Source organism: Asterias amurensis, chromosome 18 (assembly GCF_032118995.1).
Source record: "Asterias amurensis chromosome 18, ASM3211899v1".
NCBI lineage: Eukaryota > Metazoa > Echinodermata > Asteroidea > Forcipulatida > Asteriidae > Asterias > Asterias amurensis.
In genome coordinates this window covers 5,929,927-5,951,697 of record NC_092665.1, presented here as the reverse complement: position 1 = coordinate 5,951,697, position 21,771 = coordinate 5,929,927, and the positions used below count along the sequence as shown (strand labels likewise).

The 21,771-nt window shown below is 40.4% G+C and overlaps 1 protein-coding gene and 1 pseudogene across 1 annotated transcript; one reads left to right on the top strand and one right to left on the bottom strand.

Moving 5' to 3' along the window:
* LOC139950948 (alkaline phosphatase, tissue-nonspecific isozyme-like) overlaps positions 1-21,771 on the top strand; it is a 110,087-nt pseudogene that overhangs the window by 9,887 nt on the left and 78,429 nt on the right.
* LOC139950302 (uncharacterized) lies at positions 7,361-8,173 on the bottom strand. Its single transcript, XM_071948921.1, has one exon. It carries the CDS (start codon positions 8,171-8,173, stop codon positions 7,361-7,363), a length of 813 nt encoding a protein of 270 aa, XP_071805022.1.

The following is a 21,771-nucleotide window of genomic DNA, read 5'->3' as shown; positions in this document are numbered from 1 at the left end:
TTAACGTGCGTGCAACTGTAGTGTGATTTTGTTTCTGTCTGATCACTTTTTGTCAATCCAAAAAAACATAATTATCGAATGATTACATTTACATTTACCAATCTCTAAAATCTGTAAACTTAAACAAATTAAAAGGAAGAAGTAATGCGCCACCATCCGGCTCGAAGTGCCCGATTGGTAAGCAAAGTGAATGTGTTGACTACACTAGCACACCGAAGTTAGTTTTGTTTAAATAAACATAACATTTTCATCTTATTCGTGCAAAAATATTCACCTAATTGTTTCTATGACATATCATTGCCCCCTTGGCTCGAAACTCCAACGGTAGTTTCGCTTTTATTCATTGAAAAGACAATTTTATTAAATTTTAAATTAAATTGTTACCTCAAACAAGGTAAAAAAATTTAAAAACTTTGTAAATTTTAATGTTTTTTGTCAGAACAGACTAATTTGCACATAAAGCAACATAAGGCCAGTTGTGTATTGCTTTTTACACGAACGTTTTACTTTACTACTCAAGTCAAGCTTTAACAACTTTTTTTTCAACAAACTGTTGATTTTAATTTGAAGACACCTTTTTGGGGGTACGTTACACCAAACCATAAGTTAATGGCTAAATTCTGTTGTTTTGAAGCATTTTCTAATACCTTTCAAAATTCAACAAATAATTGAAAGCATAAAAACCTTACTTGGTAATGAGCAATGGAGAGATGTTAATAGTATAAAACATTGTGAGTAACGGCTCTCTCTGAAGAAAACTAGTTTTTGAGAAGAAGTACTTTCTGGAATTGTTGAGGTCTCAAATTCAAGGCATCTGAAAGCACACAACTTGTGCGACAAGGGGTGTCTTCCCATTATTCTCTCGCAACTTCGACGACCAATTGAGCTCAAATTAATGTTCACGGGTTTGTTAATTTAAGAATATGTTGAGATACACCAAGTGGAAAGACTCACTAGTGCTTGAAAGTATCCTAATGTGTCCTGCCTTTGCCCTTAAAGGGTAATTTTAAACTGATTTTCAATTGTATCCTTTGATTCTCAGAGTCTACTACCACCGAAACGCACAAATGCTTTTTGGGAAACAAGAATGGTTAATGGAGCAAAAAAAAAAAAAAAAAAAAATCAAATGAACACATTGCGAACAAAATGTATTTACTATTTTCAACTTTTGGATGAGATTGAAGTCATTTTGATTGTTTAACACGTAAGGCAGGATTCCGCCTTGGGCCGGTGTTTTTAATGAAAATCTGTCTCTGGTGATTCTGTCCCCATTTTGGGCAAGTGTGTCAGGAGATTCTGTTCTCCCAAAATTCCCTGCCCGCCTTACACGGCAAACTTGTTACAAACTACTTGTGATAGCGCCCTCTGTTAAATCACCCTCACTCAGCCCATGTTAGTGTCTCAAACAGGGGAAAGAATCTCCGGCAGTACTGATTTCACTGAGACACCGGCAACCCATCCGGGCGCCTAGTCCTGGAGAATTGCGCGTGGCCCTTGTAGTGGCATGATATTTCTGTCCCTTGGAGATAGTTTCATCCTTTTACAGTGAGCGGTGACCATGGTCGTTTCTTAATTCTGAAAGCACCCTCTCTTGATTCAATCTGCTTCAGACCGTATTAATATTAGAATCTCCGAGGAAAACCAATAGCACTCCGGCTCTTCGTTAACTGCAGCCATTACCAGCCTGGGAAAGGCAAGAGGGGCCAGGTCATTTCGTTTGTTTGCAGTTTGTTTTGAAGCAAAAATAAAACAATATGTTCGGTCGCCAGTCAAATAAGGCGAGTTGTGTTCCTCCGACAACGGGCCCTACAACCCCGGCCGAAATGCTCGGGCCACCCATTCTTAAGTTATATAAAATCATTCTCTGTCCGTTTCCCACTGACAATAAACATTGTCTCCCTCGTCCGTACCCCTCTCAATGTTGAAAGTAACGCAGAAGACCGGCATTGGATACAATGGTATCATTGGATAAATGCAGTGACCAAATGCTACCGTATCTGGGTTTGTTTTGATTTGTCTGAGGTAACCTCAGTCGACCAATCAAAACACAGATATGGAAAGCTTACTTTCGGCCACCCGCATGCTATGTGTCCACGTGTGTGGTGTATGTATACTAAACAGCTCGTATTCCGAAAGATTAAGTCACAATCAAAGAGGAAAATTATATTGTCCAAGTTTACAATAAAATGGTGTATTTTTGTTGGTAACCTTCTTACAGCAAGATTGGTTTCATGCCGTTTTGACAGGTAAACCAATCGCTGTACAGAAATGTACCTTCCCCTCTTTGACATGTTATTGTGACATCATCAAATGTTTTATACAGAGATAGTTCAAAACGAATACCCAATGTTTCATCTGCATTAAAAAAAAGCTCTCTCGTGTAAAAACAAACAAACGCAAAACTACGAGGAAGAGTTGTACACTTCACCATATCGACACGTGTTCGGGAAAAATACGGCACAAAAGAAATGTCTTCCGGTTACTTGACAACGCTGTATCCTTTTGATCACAAGTTATCAAAAGTTTAACATAATAAGCATTGTTCATACACAAATATATCAACAGAAGAATACTGTTACCAGTTTTTGTTTTGTTTTTGTGGCTTAAACAGGGTACAGCTCTGTTCACCAATTTAACATTGTGGGAATTCAAAATGGCCGGCGAAACAGGCGGACATCATGAATTATGTCTTTGCAGTCTCAGTCTGTATCAAGGAAGGTGACCTGCTGTTGTTTTTCTTTAGTATTTGTTAAACTGTCCTGATATTTTTTCTTGTAATTCATTTTTTTTTTACTTTTTTGGGGGAAAAACAAAAAGATTTAGAGTCGTCATCAAGTACTTAATAATGCGCCCTTGGAAATCAACCTTGGAAGGAAGACGTATTAAATTTTCCCGAAAATGTGATCAACTCAAAAAGAAGGAAAACTGATACTTACAGCACTGCTAACGTAACATTACAGTTTTTAAACAAGTTTTCGTCACAATAAACACGTTTATAAAATCACGCTTTAAAATATAACGTCTGCTATCAAACTAATTGTCATTATACATGCATAATAACTGTTAATTTATTATATTCATCTAAACAAACTGCCCCATCTAAACACAACTAACTATTGGTTATTCTATATTGAAACACATTAAACGTTGTCTAAGACATTAAAACGTTTCCGTGCGAGTTATGCTTGATTTAGATTTGGTACAACAGGACTCCTGTAAAAGACTGTAATGGTCAGAGTTACTATATACTTGACCGTCTACAGCTAAGTGAACTTGATCTCCATAGTGCAGGGGAATCACTGCACTGTTGCTCACTTGATGATTACCTGCAGCCTGTATACCCCCTGAAACAATGATGTTACCGTTCTTCTTAAAGCCATTGGACCCTTTCGGTACAGAAAAAAATAAAAATAAAAAGTTCACAGATTTACAAATAATTTACAGGGTTTACAGAAGGTAATGGTGAAAGACTTCTCTTGAAATATTAGTCCATGAAATGCTTTACTTTTTGAGAAAACGGTAAAACAATATAAATTCTCGTTAACGAGAATTACGGAGTTGTTATAAACACATGTCATGACACGGCGAAACGCGCGAAAACAGGAGTGGGTTTTCCCGTTATTTTCTCCCGACTCCGATGTCCGATTGAGGCTAAATTTCCACAGGATTGTTATTTTATATATAAGTTGTGATACACGAAGTGTGGGACTTGGACAATACTGTTTACCGAAAGTGTATAATGGCTTTAAGCAGGACATACCGGGTGTCTCAAAAAAAACTATACACTTTTGAAATGGCTGCCGAATAAAAAAAAAAAAACGATTCTGGGGAAAAAGGGTTTTTGTTTATAAATAGCTTGTGGTCTCAACTTTCATATGACACCAAAAGTTCCTAAAATAATTCATGGCTGGGTGAGCACTGCTCACTTTTGTGAAGTGTTTAAAATAAGACTGCGCGGGAATTAGCCTTCCAATTTGAGAGCTTACAAAATTGAGGGTGATGTAATAAATTCATGCTCAAATACGATCAGTTTTGGTTTGCTGAGTGAAGTTTATGGTTTGTTAAACCATTTTTTATTGGGTTCATAAGTGAACAGGAAATGCATTTTTGTTCTTGTGGCATTGTAACTTTCCCCGGTAGACTCGGTGGTGTCTTCATGTGAGTCGCAATGGTGTGATAGTATATGTAGCAATTTCCATGTTACAAACTGTGTTTGTTTTTTAACATCTGTGACTTTGAATAAAAACCTTCATCCCGCATTTCAGTTATTGTAAGATGAGTTGAACATTTCATTGGTTTTCTTAATAATCAGATGGGGATTATGTACAAAGATTGTTCAATGGTACGTTATTTTGAAAACAGGAATGTCAAAGATGTTGGCTACTTATTCTTCAGGTTACCCATTGACCTGAAGTAGCCGAAATCTTTGATTGAATTGTGTAAGCTACAAAGGACTTCTCTCACAAAGGGAAGGCTAATTCCTGCGCAGCCTTATTTTCAACCCTTCACAAACGTGAGCATTGCTCACACAATCATGACTTATTTTCAGACTTTATGGTGTCATGTGAAAGTTGAGACCATAAGCTATCCATACACCTAAACCTTTTCCCCCAGAATCATATACTTTTCATTCGGCAGCCATTTCAAAAGTGTATAGATTTTTTTGAGACACACGGTATAGGTAAGGCTTACTTGGTGTTTTAAGACTGAAAACATCAATACGTATACCCCAAGCAGGCACATTACACGTAAACGCGCCGTTCAAATTTAAATGTACCAGGGGCAGATCGGGGTCGACCCAGGGAAGCTAAACAAACGCAGCCTTAGATTGAAGACTGGGACCCTGTCTTTAAAGACAGGTACCTGCTATTCAGATCCAGTGATTCCATTGGATACATCAGCATCAAGTCGAGCGCCATGTGGAAGCTCGAGCATGCCCGAGCATGCCCAGTGGTTTCTCTCCAGATGTTCCGATCCAACATGCATTAGCGTAGTTCCTCGGCGCCGGCCAAGCCGGTGTCTCGTTTCAGGGTGTCTACCAAGGAGAGACCTCTTAAATTGGATGCAACCATCTTCGGGCTTGTTTTGATTTGTCTGAGTTAATCTCGGTCGACCAATCAAAAGACAGATATGGAAAGCTTACTTTCGGCCGCCCGCATGCTGTGTGTCCACGTGTGTGGTGTATGTATACTATACATACAATGTGCATGAACTTGCATGTAATGTTGGTGTATAATTTGACCGCGTACCTTTAGCTAAAAAGTGAAAAACACGCCGGTTTGGAGGATGGTTGTTGTTCACGTGCCTCGAAGTGTGATGCAGGTATTCAGGCTACATAAGGTACGTTCGATTAGCTGCCCTGGGTCTACCCGCGGTGCTCACTCGGGTGAGCCCCTGACGAGAGCTAATAGAACGAGCACACTCGCCCTCTCGTGGTGAAGTCATGCTAATCGGGTCACCCCCAAGTGACTCACTTCACAAGCAGGGCACTGGGGGCTGACCCGGGTGATCCAAATGAATGGCGTCAAAGCTATTCGAACGTACCGGGGGTAGACCGGGATCGACCCAGGGAAGCCAAACGAACGCACCTATAGATTGTTGGTTGTGTACATGGAGAGGTGGCAAGGGTTTAACTATTCAGGGTTTATGTCCAATTCGAAAGTGCGTAAGTCAGTCAATCCATGTGCTTTTGAATGAGGCACTTGGACCGATTTGCTCGACCCAACCGGTCTCATCTAGCATCACTGGGAAGGGCTGATGAGCTTGTACAACTTATATAATTCATGACTATAAGAAAATAATGCTTAACATTACTTAATTGTGCGGGGCAAGCTGTTGTATAGCAATTATTATTATACCATTGTGTCATTTCAAAAAACGTGCTCTGAACTATTTGACATAACAACTTGAGTCTGATGATTTCAAATTTAAGGGTTCGGATACTTTTTTTTAGAAGGACACAAACACACTGTTCACTGATTTACACTAAACTTACACTGTTCAAAGATAGTAGAACGTTTCTCTTTAACAATTACTTGCTGAGGTGCTGTAGTTTTTGAAAAATTAGAAAAACAATGTTGGGGAAATTGTTTAGCTTGTAAACTGTGTTAAGCAGTAATGATATTTAAAAACTCAATATATATACAAACGGAAAAAAACCAAAACGATCGACTGATACTACGTCAATGTTTATTCCTTGAAATGTAATTATTTAAACAAAAATACACTATTTCTAGAACTATGATATATATCTTAACGTTAGTACATTAAAATAATGATTAACAGTTTGTTGAGAAATAACGATTTGTAGCAATATATGTATCAGTTATTATGTCATGTATTGTAACGTTAATGCAAACATTAAACACAAGTGGTTTCGACGACCTCTAATGTTTTTTGTTTAATTTTACTGCCAACGACACTTTTATGTAGTAAGGGAGATCAAGATAAAATGGAATATTGTGTAACCAGCTCATGAGGAAAATTGTATTTTCCAAATTCACAGTAAGATGGTGCTGGTAAACCTTCTTGATACGGCAAGATTGATATCATGTCGTTTTGACGGTTAGACCAATCGCTGTACAGAAATAAACAAACTCACGCAAAACTACGAGGAAGAGTTATATATTTCACAATATTGAGACGTGTTCGGGAAAGGAAGACACAAAAGAAATGTTTTCCAGGAACTTTAAAACGCTATGACCTTTTGATCAGAAGTTATCATTATTTGTTTAATATCATAATATATTAACATAAGACAACTGTTACCAGTTGTTAGGTGAATTATTTGTATTTTGTTGCTTCAACAGGGTACAGCTTTTTCAACCAATTTAAAATGTTTGAATAAAAATTACCGGCATAACCGGCGGCCATAATGAATTTCATCAAGGAATATAAAGTTATTATATGTTTTTATCTACTATTAACTAAACTGTCGGTTTTTTATTGCGTAGTTTTATTGTGCATATTAGTTTTGGAAAATGAATGTCGTAGAGTCGTTTCAAGGACTCATCATTGCACCCTCGGAATTACAGTAGAAATATAAAATTTTCCCGAAGATGTGATAAAAAAAGAAGAGAAAAAGATGAACTGATATTTATCGCACTATTAACGTGACAGAAAAAACAACACATTTTAATGTTTTCGTCACAATAAACACGTTTGCAATACCACGCTCTAAAACATAACGTTTTTAAACAAACTAATTGTCCTACATGCATCAAGACAACTGTTAATTTATTATATTCATCTAAACAAACTGCCCCATCTAAACACAATTATCTAGGTGATTATTGTATTTCGAAACACATAAAGCGTTATATAAAACAGTAAAACGTTTCCGTGTGTTTTTATGTTTGATTTAGATTTCGTACAGCAGGAATCCAGTGAAAGACGTGTGTTGGTTAGTGTCACTAAATACTGGACCGTATACAGCTAAGTGAACTTGATCTCCATAGTGCAGGGGAATCACTGCACTGCTGCTCACTTGATGATTACCTGCATCGCTTACAGACCCTGTAACAATGGTGTTACCGTTCTTCCTCAGCTTGACATATAGGTGAGACCCACTTGATGGTTTATTGACTGAGAACATCAATACGTATACCCCAGGCACATTACACGTAAACGTGCCGTTATTCAAGTTGAAATCAGTCCCTTCTTCTGAAAACAATAACTCTTCAAAGATCAGAGGATCCCATGGGGATGGAGGACTGAAGGCGTTATTTCTTACTGCAGTGAAGGCGGACCGTCGCGTACTACATTCACCTGCTTCACCAGTCTGTCCAGCTGGTCCAGGTTCACCCCTCTCCCCCTTCAAACCATTCATCCCAGGCAGACCTTGAGGTCCTTGTTTCCCTGGTTGACCGAATCCTTGATCTCCCTTCAGTCCATGATCCCCTTTAGCGCCTGGCTCACCACCCAGTCCATCTGACCCCTTGTCTCCTTTAACCCCGGGTTGACCTACCTCACCAGGAGAGCCAGCATCACCTCTGGGGCCAACAAGTCCTTGACCATGGTTCCCATTAGATCCAGGGATTCCCGGTATACCGGCTGGGCCCTGGCAGCAAGAGTTACACGTCATTCCCGAATCAGGTGAAACTGCTGCTGTAGCCACCAGGAACTGAACTTGCATAAAAGCCAAAACAATGGCCACTGCTAACGTAATCTTCATCTGTAAAAATTGTAAGAATAACAACATTTATAGCAATTGTGTTTTCGTAGCTGGTAGGGGTTGATCATTTGTCAGTTGATCCTCTCCTTTTATTATGTATTCGCCCGTAAGGTTTCAGACTAGATCAAATTGCACATTAGTTGATCAACTGAATAATAGTGTAAGTTTGCTGAACTAAATATGTAAATGAAAAAAAATAATGTGTTTTTTTAAAGCAATTAAATGAGAACGCCTTTGGAGTGTTAAAACTGTTTATAAGTGATATTATAAACAGAAGTTTCGTTGCCGATTGGTTTTGACCACCGATGTCAAACTCTGGTGTTTCTGATCAGCAGAGTGTGGGTTCGAATCCCGAGTCGTGACACTTATAACCTCACCTTTCGCATGGCACGTAAAGCCGTTGGTCACATGTGTTGTGTAACGCATGTAAAATATCCCAGTGCACTTATCGAAAAGAAAAAAAGGGCTCGCCTCGGTGTTCCTGGCTGTGGCTGCTGATGCGCCGTAGCACCTGGTAAACCCTTATAAGGTGCTAAATAATTGGTTCTCAGAATTTATCATTTCAATAACTCTGAAAGTTTGTATATACTCAGCGCCAATTGGGTACCTTGTTGGAAGATACTTCGATGTTATTATTATTACGTGTGCAAACGATAATAGGTCTGTTGTAATTTAAAACCATCCAGACAACATATTGACTTATTTTTATATTTGCTCCTTTGTTAAGGCTGGCTCACACTATGACGATAAGGGGGTACGGCATGCTACGTTTAGCTGCGAATCGCAATTGCGAGTTTGCCGCCATTCATCGTGTGTTGTCGTCAATTGTCGCTGACGAATTCGCTAGAGACCGCATACGGCTCCAAAAATTAGTCGCGTCCGTCCCCACTATGTAAGCCAACCTTTAATAAGGCTGGCTTACATAGTAGCGGGGCAAAAGCCTAACGGAAAGTGGCGACCGTGAAAATCCCAAGACGTTGGCGGCAAAGTAAAGGCAAAAAACCCAAAGGGAAAAATCATAATTAGCTGACGGGGAGGGAACGACCTTCAGCGACAACAGGAAAAGGGTCACACGGCTGGCAGCGGATTGGGTGGCGGCAAGGAACGGCGGCTGATGAAGGTGGGTTGTGGCGACGATGACGTGACTCGTTTGTCGACATCAAACCATCTGTGTGTGGGTTGTATAACAGTCGAGTTTGGCGTTCCCACTCTTCACAAAATTCTGGTCATCCAATCATCAGACAACGACTACCAACGAAATTGTGACGACCTCAAAACGACAATTGACCACTTGCACGCGCGTCACACGCGGCGACTGATACCACGCTCACCATGTTGGTGGCCAATAGATTTACGTGTAAACGCAGAGTCGCCTAAATAACGCACTTCTCTGAACAACACACGTTGACATTGACCACCAAAATGGCACCTCCAAGATTAGTTTGATGATGACGTCAGGTGAATTGGGTCAATAGGCGGAATCGCACGGCATGGAAATGTCATGCAACTGATAATTGCGGCCGTCTGCGCCAATGAAATGAGGGTTACGTTCTCCAACGAAATCTGAACGCAATCACAATGATCTTTTTTGGCTGTCACAACTTTGCCGACGGACACGACTGATAATTTCGACCGTCTTCGGTCGCTAGCGGGTTCGTCAGCGACAATTGACGGCAAAACACGTTGATTGGCGGCAAACTCAAAAAATGCAATACGCAGCTCGACGTTGCTTGCCGTAACCCGTATTTGTCATAGTGTGAGCCAGTTAGCACCAAGCCGTTGACTTGTTCGACCCCCAAAAACTGGGACACTGTTGTCGATATAATACTTTTGAATAATTCGTTGACAAGACTTTAGTTTTGAGATGACCTTGTTTTCAAAATGATGATTCCAGCGCAGCTATGCATGCAATAAATTATCGGCATTATATAGACCTGTCGTACTTCCTGCGAACGCGAATGGGATACGAATGTTTAAGCCACATCCCTGTTTTTGCAGGGATTGAACACATTTCAACTGATGCGAATTAAACGCTGCGATTTTGTGACGTCAAAATTTGTAAATACTCGCATCCGCATTTGCAGGAGGTATGAACAGATTTTTTTCGCTTAAAAAGCTATACATCATGGCAATAACGGTGCTTCTAACAAACCGCAGGCGATTAATTAGCTCACCGACTCAATCACAAAACTGTTCATAAAAAAAAAGCTGGTACAAAGATAAACAATCACATTTCCTAAAGGGTGAAGACATTTATAAAACGCACAACAACTGCACTGTAAACAAAAACAAGTTTTTAGGTTATGTAACAGTTTACGAACGCGTCAAAGGGTGTATAGGGTTAACACGTAACAGTGTATGGGGCCAATGAGTTGTGTTGAAAGCAATGGTTTCTGCCCATTTAAAAACGGCTGATGCGTCAAACTAAACGCGTCAAGCGTTTCGTTTTTACTATGGTGCGTTTAGTTTGACGCATCAGCCGTTTACTTTATGTTAAGAATGTGTTTTAGAAGCGTTTAAAAAGTGTTGAGCACATCAACGATTCCTGATCGCACCAGTGTTTAAGTTTGATGTAGAAAATGGGCGAAACCCAATGTTTTACAACACAACTCATGGGCCTATACGTGTTTAACCTAAACCCTTAGATGCGTTCGAAATTTGTTACAGAACCCAAACACTTGTTTTTACGGTGTGTCTTACTGAGGCTTACCATAACTTTAGTTTGTATGTTTGCCATTATTACGTTTAAATTGGGTCGAATTTTGCCAATTTTGTTGTAATCTCGCAAAATGGCAATATAATGCCTTAAAAAAGAGTACTCAATTGCCCTGGTTAAACAGAACAACTGTCCCTTTAACCGTGGCCCGCCACGGTTAGAGGATAAAAGGTAAAGATTATCTTAAAAGCTTTGGAGCAGGCGATACACTCGTCTTGCCTCGGTTATTGCCCCCTCGGTTTCCCAAAAGACCATCGACATCTTATTCTAGGTACATATCTCGTATAATGTTCAATCTGAAATAGTTTACATAATTACTGTATATAAAATAATGCAATGGTCACGTCAAACAATGCAATGCCATACCTTTTTGACCATAGTTATCTTTAAACAATATGTTTTAAACGAGCAGAAAGTCAAGCGCCGTTTATGTCAATCCAGTGGAAAAGAACTTGAAGTCAAATTTTTGAACAAGGCATTGCACTGAAAACCAGCGTAAAAATTGCCTCGTCCAAAACCACCTGCAAGTATAAACGCGCGAAACAAAACCTTTGAGGCAATTACGGCATGGTTTCAAAGGGAGATGCAACTGGGTGCACATGTTTGTGTACAATCACAGTATCACCACAGTTCACTAAGATGACAGAGCTTTAAGAGAGAAGAGACCTAACCACTGCATGAGAATATCAGCTGTATCGAGTGGTGTCCCTTTGGAGCAAAAACTGCAAGCACATTGCAATAGGCTAACATTCAACCCACTACTTGCATCTAGAAGCCAAAGCTTAAGTCCGGCAGTAGAATGAGGAACACTTACCTTGATGATGTGTTCTTGTAGTCCAAACCTTCTCAGTTCCTCTCTTATAATGCAAAGTGGTTATGAACACTGCTGCTGGTGCAGCGCGTTTAAATACTGCTGTATTTTCATTGAGGTGCTCATCAGTCTACTTCTGGGTTTTGATTGACAATCGATGAGCAGCCAATCATAGATACGTCTTAAAGTCACTGATTTATTGCAGTGACTTACTCTACCATTGGTTTGGACGAGGCTGTATGTTACAATTGTGGATCAATACCGTGTTAAAGTCACTGATGTATGGCAGTGACTTACTCTACCATTGGTTTGAATGATACTGTATGTTGAATGGATACCAATGGTGTAAAACTCTACACAACATGTATGTGTTAAAGTCACTGATTAAAAGCAGTGACTTACTCTACCATTGGTTTGAACGAGGCTGTATGTTACAATTGTGCGTCAATTCCGTGTTAAAGTCACTGATTTATGGCAGTGACTTACTCTACCATTGGTTTGAATGATACTGTATGTTGAATGGATACCAATGGTGTAAAACTCTACATTACATGTATGTGTTTAAAGTCACTGATTGAAAGCAGTGACTTACTCTACCATTGGTTCGTATGAGGCTGTATGTTACCAATGGAGCTCAATTTGTACATGCTTTAATGGTATGGTATTTGTACATGTATATCCGCCCTACTGGGTTGCACTGTGTGATTGCTTCCTGAAGTGCCTGGTCAGTTTCCTTCCATTTCCGCTCAGTTGATGTATTTCCCTGATGATTGTGAGTTAAAGTGCAGGTTTATTATCAGAGACAGAACTGTGCACGCAATATAAATACTGTTCAGATGGATCTCTTTCGTGCTGCCACTCTTTTGACGTAATGTTTACGAACACTAACTCAGTGTTTTTTTTTTCCGAAATCGAAATGCAATGACAATGTATTTATAGTAGAGTGCGCCACCAACAGAGCAACATTAAAGGCACTGGACACCATTGGTAATTACTCAACAGAATTGCTAGCATAAAGACTTACTTGGTAATGAGCAATGGATAGATGTTAATAGTATAACAGATTGTGAGAAACGGCTCTCTCAAGAAACCTAGTTTTTGAGAAAGAAGTATTTTCTCGAAATGTTAAAGTCACCTGGAAGTGGTATTTTTTCAAAATAAAGCTTTTGTCACTAATATATGTGTTTTGATGAGTGGAATGTGAATAAACAGTTAACTAAGGTTTTAAAAAATCAGTTCTTATGTTATTTACAAATTTAAGAGTAGACCCCGACCCGAGAGGACGCTGTTCGTGACGTCAATCGAGGCAGACTTTGCCTGTAATGCGTAGAGTAAACACAATTGCAAAGTACATGTACGGACCAAGTCGTGAGTTTGTAAGTTTCAAAAACAAAACAATTTTTTATTTTTTTCGGCAATGCCGACCAGGTGTATTGCTGCTGAATGCAGAAAAAAACACTTTTTTGAAATGTACCAACTCACGACTTGGACGTACATGTATTTTTACACGTGTGTTTACTATACGCATTGCAGGCAAAGTCTGCCTCGATTGACGTCACAAAAGGGGTAGGCGGAGTCAGCCCCCCAAACAACTTTATATATTTTTTAAACATACAAATCGTGACAAACAATTACTACAAAAATTGGTTTATTGTTCGTAAGCATATACTCTTACGTTTGAAAGAAAACAAAATATATTTCCAGGTGACTTTAAGGTCTCAAACTGAAGGCACCTGAAAGCACACAACTTGTGAGACGGGGTGATTTTCCCGTTATTCTCTCGCAATTTCGATGACCAATTGAGCTCAAATTAATGTTCACGGGTTTGTTAATTTAAGAATATGTTGAGATACACCAGGTGGAAAGACGTGACTAGTGCTTGAAAGTTTCCTAATGTGTCCTGCCTTTGCCCTTAAAGGGTAATTTCAAACTTATTTTCAATTGTATCCTTTGTTTTCTCAGAGTCTACTACCACTGAAACGCCCAAATGCTTTTTGGGAAACAAGAATGTTTAATGGAGCAAAAAAAAAAATCAAATGAACACATTGCGAACAAAACGTGTTTACTATTAACAACTTTTGGATGAGATTGAAGTCATTTTGATTGTTTAACACGTAACGCAGGATTCCGCCTTGGGCCGGTGTTTCATGGAAATCTGTTCCCTGAGATTCTGTCCCCATTTTGGGCAGGTGTGTCAGGAGATTATGTTCTCCCAAAATTCCCACCACTTATACGGCAAACTTGTTACAAACTACTTGTGATAGCGCCCTCTATTAAATCACCCTCACTCAACCCATGTAAGTTTATTAATTTTGGTTTTTACCCATACACCGATGTGTGTTAGCACTGTATATTAAATCACTCTCACTCAACCCATGTTAGTTTCCTAGACAGGGGAAAGAATCTTCGGCAGCACTGATTTCACTGAGACGCCGGCAACCCATCCGGGCGCCTAGTCCTGGAGAACTGCGCGTGGCCCTAGAATTGCGAGTGGCAGGAGATTTTTTCCCTTGGAGCTGGTTTCCTCTTCTTACAGTGAGCGGTGACCATGGTCGTTTCTTAATTCTGAAAGCACCCTCTCTTGATTCAATCTGCTTCAGACCGTATTGATATCAGAATCTCAGAGGAAAAATCAATAGCAATCCGGCTCTTCGTTAACTGCGGCCCCTACCAGCCTGGTGAAGGCAAGAGGGGCCAGGTCATTTCGTTTTTTTTTTTTTGCAGTTTTCAATATTGAATGTAACGCAGAAGACCGGCAGTAGGAACCAACATTGCAAGGGGGCAGGCGGCCCAAAGAGATATGGCCGGGATTGTAGTCTGGGTTTCAACACCGTACACTGTACAATTGTAGTAAATAAAAGCAGAAGAGGGCGCTTTGTAATTCTTATCCCTGGTTTCCAAGAAAACGGTAATCGCGAGCACACACCAACCATCGTTCGGATCTGTACACACCTTACATTGAACATTTTTGAAAAATTTATACATAGAGGTCGCTTTAAAAATATTTTTCCATTACACCAGAGGGCGCTGTGGCCCTCTATGTATAATATTTTCTTACAGTTTGACCCCGCGGTGCTCATTCGGGTGAGCCCTGACAAGAGCTAATCGAACGATCACACTCGCCCTCTCGTGGTGACGGCATGCACCTCGGGTCAACCCTAAAGTGACCCACTCCACAAGCAGGGCACTGGGGGCTGACCCGGGACGAACGTGGGCAATTTACATAAATGGGCGTAGTTAACTATACGTAACAATAGTTGTGGAAATACACTCACGCATACTTAACATGTGCACATACACGCATTCACGTACACATGTTACATGTACAATGTACATGTACATTTAGTACCATGTACCATGTAAAACTGCGTATTTGTACAACTCTACCTTTTGTCCATAAAATGCGTCGCGCTTGTTTTCATTGCCAAGTCTTGATTTTGGGAGGGGGAGGGAGGGCAATTATGAAAATAGACTGACGATCATAATGAACGGTTGTGGTCCCTAATGTTTGTTGATGAAATTTAATAGTACACTGCATTACAAACAGCACTTATGCATCTTGAGCACACAAAATTATGCAACAAAAATAATGTTTTTTTTCCCACAGGTTTGTTATCTTATGCATACTGGGATACGTCAAGTGAAAACACTGGTCTTCGACAATAATTACCAAATCAAGTGAAAATACTGGTCTTCGACAATAATTACCAAATGTGCCCAATTAAAAAATAGACCATGGATGGTATATCTCCATGGAGGAAAAAATAGGAGGTACTGGTTCATCACAACCTGTACACCATTTTGTGAAGCGATAGTAGAAGAAAGGCAGGTTGTGTGGTCCCCATTTATTTACCACAACTATTTATATTCCACAACCACCACCAGTGGCCCAAGGTCCCTTGCGGTCATCACTAAAGCTCGTGCATGCGCGAGAGTGTTTTTCGGGCAAAACACGCTCATTTTATGTTAATTGCCCACGTTCGTCCTAGGAAAAAAAATACGCGACCCGGGTGAACCCCTGGAATGACGTTAAAGCTATTCGAACGTAACGGGGGCAGACCGAGGTCAACCCAGGGAAGCTAAACGAACGCACCCATAGATTTCAGACTGGGACCCTGTCTTTATCCGCAAAGAAAAAGACAGGTACCTGCTATTCAGATACAGTTGGATACAATGCTATCAATGGATAAATCAACATCAAGTCGAGCGCCTTGTGGAAGCTCGAGTCGGCCCAGTGATTTATTTCCAGATGTTCCGATCCAGCATGCAGGAGCGTAGTTCCTCAGCGCTGGCCAAGCCGGTGTCTCGATTCAGGGTGTCTACGAAGGAGAGACTTCTTAAATTGGATAACGCAGTGAATGCTACCGTATCTTGGCTTGTTTTGATTTGTCTGAGGTAACCTCGGTCGACCAATCAAAACACAGATATGGAAAGCTTACTTTCGGCCGCCCGCATGCTGTGTGTCCACGTGTGTGGTGTATGTATACTAAACATACAATGCGCATGAACTTGCATGTAATGTTGGTGTAGAATTTGACCGGGTATCTTTATGTGAAATGAATGTAGGTCAAAGGTGAAAATACACGCCGGTTTGGGGGTCGGTCTCTGGTGTTCTTCACGAGCCTCGAAGTGTGACGTCAGATGTTCAGGCTACTATGTGTGCGTTCGATTAGCTTCCCCGGGTCGACCCCGGTGTGCTCATCCGGGTGGCGTGTTTTCTTTTTCCAGGACGAACGTGGGCAGATAATTACCCCACATTCGTTCTGGAAAAGTCGTTTTTTTCCACCTGGGAAAAAATACGCATCATCTCGTTACCCTTCTCGTGGTGACGTCAGTGTACCTCGGGTCAGCCCCAAGTGCCCCGTTTTTTCAGGACGAACGTGGGGTAATTATCTGCCCACGTTCGTCCTGGAAAAAATAAAATATGCCACTTGGATGAGCAAACCGGGGTCGACCCAGGGAAGCTAATCGAACGCACCCATAGACTGTTGGTTGTGGGAGAGGGTTTGTTTGTTCAGGGTTTAGGTCCAATGCGCTGGTGCGTAAGTCAGTCAATCCATGTGCTTTTGAATGAGGCACTGGGACCGACACTGCTCGACCCCACCGGTCTCATCTAGCATCACTGGGAAGGGCTGATGAGCTTGTACAACTTATATCATTCATGAAGGTCACTACTGGTCTATAAAAAGAGAGCAGGTTGAATTCGAGATTCTCAGTCTATAAGAACATAATGCTTATTATATAACTGACATACAGATCCTTGTCATTTGAATGGTGGAACTTACTTCACGTGGTATTCACTATTACTCCCATCCGCACCGGCGATCAAAAAGACCTATTCGCCCATGGGGAATAGCATTTCCCATTCAACAGTTAGGATCATCCTTGTTCCCAATGTTTTTGAGCAGTACAGCGCCGCCCCACCGCTGCTAAAACAAAGGAGCACCTGTGCAAAAGGTTTGTGCAAGGTTTGTGCAGGTTTGTGCACAATTTGTGCATTGTTGCCGCTACGCGGCGCTATATGATTTTTACTTTTAAAATACATCAAATGACAAAGATCTATATATGTCAGTTATATAAAACAAACATTCAGTGGCTTTAATTCGTGGAATAAAGTTTATTTCGAGCATCGAAGAAGTACTCATTTATCCACGGCAAATAGTGATCCGGTCCGCTAGGCCTCATTGTCTCCTTGTTTTGGAGACGCACGGTCTGGACTAATCATGATGCGTGTTTTAAAGGTTCTATCAATTTGAAGGACCAATCACAACCGGCGTGTAGGTCGATAACGCTTCGGTAAGCATTGTTGCAGTTCACTCTCTGTCTCGGCAACGGATAGAGAGAGTCAACATAATTTTTCTTGATTTTCTCTTACCAGAATTTTTCGAATTGTACGATCGCGGTTCAAAAACTACATAAATATTCGGCAGTAAGACTAAGTTACTTTGGTAGCAAGGTAAATTATGGGCAGAAAACGGGCTCAGAAGCGAAATGAGGGACCGCAATCAACAAACTCACGAACACTCACTGATGGGCAAGGCCATGGACGACAAACAAGGGCACACACCCGTGCAACTCAACGTTTGGCTGCTAATCAAGTTACGGTGCGCAACCTACACACCCACGAACACCAGGTGACGGCAGATAGCCACCCAGAACCACGGGCACAACCAGGGCGAGACCATCCGTGGGTTGAACGAGACATCGATCGGAGGCCACTGGCAGAAACCGATCAAGACCCAGCACCTGTAACGGGTCAGCGACGGCAACCAGGGCCGTCACCAGGGACACAGCCCGTTCAACAAGACAAGCGACGTGCCGCGCCCAGAGTGGTGGCAAACAGGCTAATGGAAGGTAATTTTAGTGTGGATGAAACTAATAATACTATTCCTATAACTATTTTGATGACAGTGTTGTAATCGTGGTAGTAATAATGCAGGGACAAACGATCAACCTCAAGTAGAGAGAATTCCCTTAGGGATATCAGGAACCAATGGCCCATCAATCAATAACAATAGTATCATGAGTGGTAACAATGCAACCAAAAATCACAATAGTAGAGGTGTAAACAATGCAACCCAAAATTACAATAGTATAGGTGGTAACAATACAACCCAAAATTACAATAGTTTAGGTGGTAACAATGCAACCCAAAATTACAATAGTATAGGTGGTAACAATGCAACCCAAGTATGGGCGTTCAATAGTAACAATTACTTGCCGATTGTCACTGAACCAGTAGTGATCATTAACACAAACACTTTTTGGATCCCTGTTCACAAGCTACTCCAGCAACAACAGTTAGGTTTTACACCCCTGGTATCAGCATTTAGCCCACTTGGAACAAGTATACAGCAAAGCTGAAAGCCATGCTTATCAAAGGAGAATACGTACATGTAGTAGTACCGTAGTCTTGGTGACATTGTTAGAAAAGGGACCCCTACTTGCAACATAAAGAAACCCAAAGCATAGCTTTATCAGTAAACCAGGAGGGTCAAATTATGTGGAAAAGTAATAAACCAAAGCAATTCGTACCAACCATCAATGCATGGACATTACTATTATTTCTTTTTGTTATTATTATTTATTCATCCATTTCAACAAAACATGACAATACAAAAAATACTTCCAGATGGGCTAGGAGAAACAAAAGCAAAATAATTACTGTGGTCCATAGACCTGCCTCCCCACATCTGGGTGTAATACAAGTAATAAAACAAGTAATAAAATAGGTGAAACATAAAAATAATGTAAAATATAAAAGATGGACTATGTGAGATTAGAACCAGTTTTAGGAGTGTAAAATTGGAGAAAGTTTGCACAGTGTGAAAACTAACTAATAACAAACAAAAACAGAAAAATTCCAAAAAACATAAATAATGTAAAAGAATATCCAAGTAGAATGCAAATTAAATTTAAATGACTAAATCTATTAAGAGAAAAGGAAAAATCCGTCAAAATTATGTAAATAAATAATTTTATTAGTAAAAGCCCCTTTTAGTCTATACATCCATATATTTGATGAAGGCACACCCTAGCCGAACACAAGATTAACTCGAATACATGCATCTGATTAGAACTGCCGCCTCGCGTAATGGGGGTGTCGGTTGGCGGTCATATGACCAACAATTTAGGGCAAGAATGCAAGAAAGTCCACAACGTTCTTGGGCTATGGTAGATAGTGAACCTTGGGCACTATACATGACACCATCACCATTTACCGGCAGTAACTACACTACCGGAATACGACCACGTGGATTTTAGTAAAGACGCATAATTTTGAGATTAGACAATATTAGTGGCAGTAGCAATAATACATAAGCAATCATCTAAGAGTCCATACATAATGAAACTGTTGAGATTTTTTGTACTGCAGTGCCAAAAATCAAATGTGGCGTTTTGTGCTTAACACATTCCTAACAAATAATAAATAATAAAGGTGATGCTTTGTCCCGGTACCAGATGGAGCGTTTCCGACAAATTGCACCAGACGCAGCAGGAATAGGCACCCTCGTACCACAATTCCTGTAGACCATCTGAACAAGGAAGCCCATCGCTTATTTAAGTCTGCATTAGCACCAGCAACATGGAAATCATATGCAAGCAGTCTAGAATCCTTCATAACATTTAGGCATTTATATAATTTGGGATCAGTGTGGCCAGCTTCAGTGCAAGACTTAATATTATATATTTCAAACATGTCATTATCAGGGTACTCATCAGCGACAATAACTGCGCACATGTCTGTTATAAACAGTATTGGAAACATTTTCGCATTATTGGAAATGGTTAGATTTAATTTTTTTCTTCTTAAATAATAGAACAAGTTATACGAATTGTTTTGTTCATGTATAAAATCCAAATCTAGCTCTTTGTATTAGTTCCTATCTCAAGATGCAATTTTTTGTCAGAAAAGTGGTGATTCCTATTTATTTTTGAGATGATGATGAACTTCTTTGAGAAAAACACAAAATAAACAAATGAGGCAATGTCATTACATGACTCAATTTTTTATTGAACACCTATGTATATACAAGCTTACTCAGAACAGGTTGAACTAAACATCATTATAGTCAAGGCATACATGGCAAAGAAGACAAAATAGCCTCCCCTTAATACTCAACCGACCTGTATGAATACACTATACCCTAACATCTGAAAGCATCGGTAGGGGACATAAATTGGCGTCCCTTACTCAACCAACCCCAATATTACACTATACATTAGCAGGCAATGGTAGGGGACATAAATTGGCGTCCCTTACTCAACCAACCCCAATGTTACACTATACATCAGAAGGCAATGGTAGGGGACATAAATTGGCGTCCCTTACTCATCCAACCCCTATGTTACACTATACATCAGAACGCAATTGTAGGGGACATAAATTGGCGTCCCTTACTCAACCAACCCCAATGTTACACTATACATCAGAAGGCAATGGTAGGGGACATAAATTGGCGTCCCTTACCCATCCAACCCCTATGTTACACTATACATCAGAACGTAATGGTAGGGGACATAAATTGGCGTCCCTTACTCAACCAACCCCACTGTTACACTATACATCAGAACGCAATGGTAGGGGACATAAATTGGCGTCCCTTACTCAACCAACCCCATATTACACTATACATCAGAAGGCAATGGTAGGGGACATAAATTGGCGTCCCTTACTCAACCAACCCCTATGTTACACTATACATCAGAAGGCAATGGTAGGGGACATAAATTGGCGTCCCTTACTCAACCAACCCCTATGTTACACTATACATCAGAAGGCAATGGTAGGGGACATAAATTGGCGTCCCTTACTCAACCAACCCCTATGTTACACTATACATCAAAACGCAATGGTAGGGGACATAAATTGGCGTCCCTTACTCAACCAACCCCTATGTTACACTATACATCAGAAAGCAATGGTAGGGGACATAAATTGGCGTCCCTTACTCAACCAACCCCTATGTTACACTATACATCAGAAGGCAATGGTAGGGGACATAAATTGGCGTCCCTTACTCAACCAACCCCTATGTTACACTATACATCAGAAGGCAATGGTAGGGGACATAAATTGGCGTCCCTTACTCAACCAACCCCTATGTTACACTATACATCAGAAGGCAATGGTAGGGGACATAAATTGGCGTCCCTTACTCAACCAACCCCTATGTTACACTATACATCAGAGAGGAAAGGTAGGGGACATAAATTGGCGTCCCTTACCCAACCAACCCCATGATACATTATACATCAGAAAGCAAAGGTAGGGGACATAAATTGGCATCCCCTAAGGGGCTTGTCTATGCTGCAATTTCCAAGGTCATCATACAGGCAAACTGGCATCCCTTACTCAACCTACCTGTATGCTAAACTTTACTTTAAAGCAACAAAGGTCAACAAAGGTCACAAATTGTATCTCTGTCTGAAAAGGAACTGGAAAAATTACTTGTCTAAAAGTGGTTAATTATATCAAATATCTGCGTTTCAGCTCTTAAAGTGCCTTTCCTACTTTTAAAACATAAATCCATTCTATAATTTATTTATATTTTTGGAGTTGAACAGTGA

Coding starts and splice junctions, on each gene's coding strand:
- LOC139950302 (XM_071948921.1), bottom strand. CDS start 8,173: ATGAAGATTACGTTAGCAGTGGCCATTGTTTTGGCTTTTATGCAAGTT.